The 4001-nt window shown below is 42.0% G+C and overlaps 1 protein-coding gene across 1 annotated transcript; it reads left to right on the forward strand.

The window, feature by feature from the left end:
- Nucleotides 1-1440: 1440 nt before the first annotated feature.
- Nucleotides 1441-3320, forward strand: LOC103607973 (aromatase-like; the record flags this gene model as incomplete). The annotated part of the gene is made up of 2 exons (XM_008592418.1): nucleotides 1441-1682; nucleotides 3072-3320. Coding segments are annotated over 2 exons (491 nt in total), but the record flags the coding sequence as incomplete, so codon positions are not given.
- Nucleotides 3321-4001: the final 681 nt, after the last annotated feature.

A 4001-nucleotide genomic window follows, 5' to 3' on the forward strand; every position in this document is an offset into this window, starting at 1 on the left:
TCAGGTTCTATGCCAGGTGCAGGGGTACAGCAGTGAGCAAGCCAGTACCATCCCTGCCCTTATGGAGCTCATGGGCTCGAGGGAGAAAGGGAACTTAGCAAGCTCAGTGGAGTGAAGAGAGAGGGCACCACAGAAGGATAGAGTTCAGGGAACAAGGGGAAAGTTTGCTTTTGAGACCACAATTCTTTAATACAATTTTAATGCAATTGCCTTGAGAGGTGAAAAGTGTGTGTGCCTCTTGATGTTCCCCTGACACTTCAACATACCTCTGCAAAGATGGAAAAACAGCAGAGCCATTTGCACATGTATCTGTGCTCCCTCCTGTGCTGTGTCCACAAACGTGGTAGTTACTTCCTGGAGAACGTCTTTACCCACCTCCTTCATCACCTGGCTTCCTACCTCCCTACCCCATACCCCACTGGACCCTTGAGGGTGTAAAGAGCAGTATGTAAGGGGAAGGGCTGTTAGGGTTCTCTGACCAAACTAGACCTTTCCTGAATGGCTTCACTGTGACAGGGCTGCCTCAGGACCCAGGGCTGATTCCGCAAAAGTGGCAGCCCACTTGAGGATGTTGTAAAGCTTGGCCAAGTCATGGAGAAATCTGAGCCTCTTTGACCAGTGTGAGGCACAATCTGTGTCACTGAAGGGGTCTGTCAATTTCCAGCTCACCCAAGGCTGATCCGAGGCACCTATTTTATCGTGGTGGAATAGGGGAGCTCTTCCCACTCTGCTGTAAAAGTTTGCTCTGGATGAGATGTGGAGGGGCTTTCAGTGACACGAATGGGAAAATGTCTGCACAGATAACCAGAGGAGAAAATTTCACTGAATTGGATTAAATCCACCATCTCACTTTGACTATACAGCAGCCTATGCATCCATCTCTGTAACAGTTGTGGTGCTAGTTTGCTCACAAATCAGGAGAGGGAATGAATGTCTCCTACAATTTAGAGTAGGGGACAAAAGCTCAAAGACTTCAGAGACCAGGCAGATAAGATTAATATTTGAAGCAGACTGGGTGTGGTCTACGTGGAACGCTAGTATGCATGCCCTCTGGAAAGGGGTAATCGCCCACTCAGCTTCAGCCTTCTGTTGCCATGTGGGAATGTGGGTCCAGTGTTAGCAAGTTTTTGGATTTTTTTCTGGAAATTCAGGCTTTTCTATGAAATCCCCCAGGTTTTAAGATAATTGGCTTTATATCTGAATTTTTATAAAACACTCTTGGACCAAACATAACATATGTGGCTCTAGTTGCTGGTATTAGAATTATAAACATACCTTTTTTTCAACCAAAAGCAAACTGTTCTATGAAAAAAAAAACTTTAATGCCCATCATATATGGAAACATTACCTTTTTTGTCCTTTTTGTCTGTTCTCACAGGTGATAGAGACATAAGGATTGATNAACATTACCTTTTTTGTCCTTTTTGTCTGTTCTCACAGGTGATAGAGACATAAGGATTGATGATATGCACAAATTAAAAGTGGTGGAAAACTTCATTTACGAAAGCATGCGGTACCAACCTGTAGTGGACGTGATCATGCGCAAAGCCCTACAAGATGATGTAATTGACGGCTACCCGGTGAAAAAGGGGACTAACATTATCCTGAATATTGGAAGAATGCATAGACTCGAGTTTTTTCCCAAGCCCAATGAATTTACTCTTGAAAACTTTGCAAAGAATGTAAGAGCCCTTCCTTAAAATCGAGTGTGCCACTCTTGAAAATGTCAATTGTTAAATCCACACTAGTTCAGTGTGTTTGCACAATGTACATTTCATTCTTTTTACTTGTTCCCCTCCACTGCCTCATCAGGAGCACACATGTCCCCTACCTTGGAACATGGCTACCATATTCGTCCTCAAGCCGAGGATGCTGGGTGTCCAGCTCTGGGAAGTATCTACATGGTGGCCACATGATAGGTTAAAATGTGAAAAAATCCAGCCCCTTAATTTGGCTAAAATGAGCCCAATCTTGTTTAATCCAATTGGCCTACTTTTCCATTTAAACTTAGCACTTTGTCACGTAGATTCAGCAGTAGCACCATCTATGCAAAGGAAAGTCTACTTCTGCTTCACATGGAAATCAAACGATTTGGTTTTTGCAATTTGCCTTTGGTTCATCAAATAGCCACATGAGCAGTAGGTCCCTTTCTAAACAGGACATAATAATTAGAAGAGATTAAGCTTTTTCTTTTTCTATAATTGATGTATATTAACGATTCTGCCTCCATTATGTCAAATTTTAGGCAACAATGTTTTTAAACCCATATAATCCAGGTAGTTTCCTCAATATCCTCTTTTTCCATTTGCATATGGTGTAAAAACATGATGGCTAATTAATCCAGTACTCTAATTCATCTAGTTTCTGCAAAGACAATCCAGATAATGCCATGTAAATCAGGCAATTGGTCAACAAAAATTTACTGAACATCTAGTATGTGCCAGGCACTATGTAAGTCCAGATGTGGACAAGACAAACAGATGTGGTTCTCATTAATTTTCTGCACAACTAAAATGAGTTAGGTGTTTAGTTAAGAATTTATATCTTTGCCTGTATTTGTCCCTTTTCATCAGTTTATGTGGCATCACACCAAAACAATCTTTGCCTTGGTGGTTTACAAAACACTAATAAAGCTGTGGCTATTCCACAGAGCTAGTTGAGTATACTAAGATGATTGTAATAAGATGATTTATGTGGCATCACACCAAAACAATCTTTGCCTTGGTGGTTTACAAAACACTAATAAAGCTATGGCTATTCCACAGAGCTAGTTGAGTATACTAAGATGATTGTAATAAGATGATTTGCATTGCTTCACACCAGCACATTTACATGAAAAGCAAAACTGGGGACTGTATGAGATTGTGTATGTATGAGTAGGGGTGAGTCAAACTGGATGGAGAAAAGGGCTTATTTGAGTTACATCAAATAAGTTCATCTCAGTGAAGGAGCTACTGAGTATGGCTGAGACCCCAGAGCGGAGTGTTCTGACTGACCAGTTTTCAGAGTGAATCAGAGACTGCATGACTCTAGCCTTTAATACTCTGCTAATTGTGTGATCATTTTCACAGGTTCCTTACAGGTATTTTCAGCCATTTGGTTTTGGGCCCCGAGGCTGTGCAGGAAAGTACATTGCCATGGTGATGATGAAAGCTATCCTGGTCACACTTTTGAGACGCTTCCACGTGCAGACATTGCAAGGAATGTGCGTAGAAAACATGAAGAAAAAAAGTGACTTGTCCATCCACCCAGATGAGTCTGGCAACTTTCTGGCAATAATTTTTACCCCAAGAAATTCAGACATGTGCCTTGAACACTAAAGAAGGCCAGTCAGTACCTACTCTGGATCATTCTCATCAGTAATTCACATGGAAACCATCCATCCTTGACAGGTAGTCTTCCCTCGCAGAGAACATTTGGTGGCCCATGGTATTTTATAGGCATCTTTCCTATGAGTTGTCAGCAAACTGGGAGCTATTGGTCATCTGTTCTCATCCAAACAAGAGAACCACGCTGCAAGAGAAAAAGATAGAGTCCTAAAGTGTGTGGGGGAGATGTCCAGTGAAGAAACTGCAGCCATAAAGGCCCAATTCCACAAAACGTGTTTTGGAAAGGACAGGCCATCAGCAAAACCTATATCAGGTTTGCCACTGGATCTCCACTGCCCTACCCCAAGCGCATTTTAAAGCCTCAGGCAGATGCACTCAAGTTGATTAGAAGGGCTAGGCCCATGTCTGGGTAGCTGGGGTCAAACATATCTGTTAGTATAGATAAAGGTGCTTTAATTTGGTTTTTGGTGGGGGTGGGACAGCAGCATTTATAGTCTTTGGAGAAATGCTTACAAATTCAGCATTTGCTTTTTTCGATGAATTATGTCCAGTTAACTCTTGTTTATCCACATGTGATCTTTTGTGGGAAAAATTAAGTTGGAGGATATCCTTTCCCAGTCTCTCAATTCATGCCTCAGCCACTTACCTCTGCTGCAATAGGTATAGATTCAG

Source organism: Galeopterus variegatus, unplaced genomic scaffold (assembly GCF_000696425.1).
Source record: "Galeopterus variegatus unplaced genomic scaffold, G_variegatus-3.0.2 Scaffold7909, whole genome shotgun sequence".
NCBI classification, from domain to species: Eukaryota; Metazoa; Chordata; class Mammalia; order Dermoptera; family Cynocephalidae; genus Galeopterus; species Galeopterus variegatus.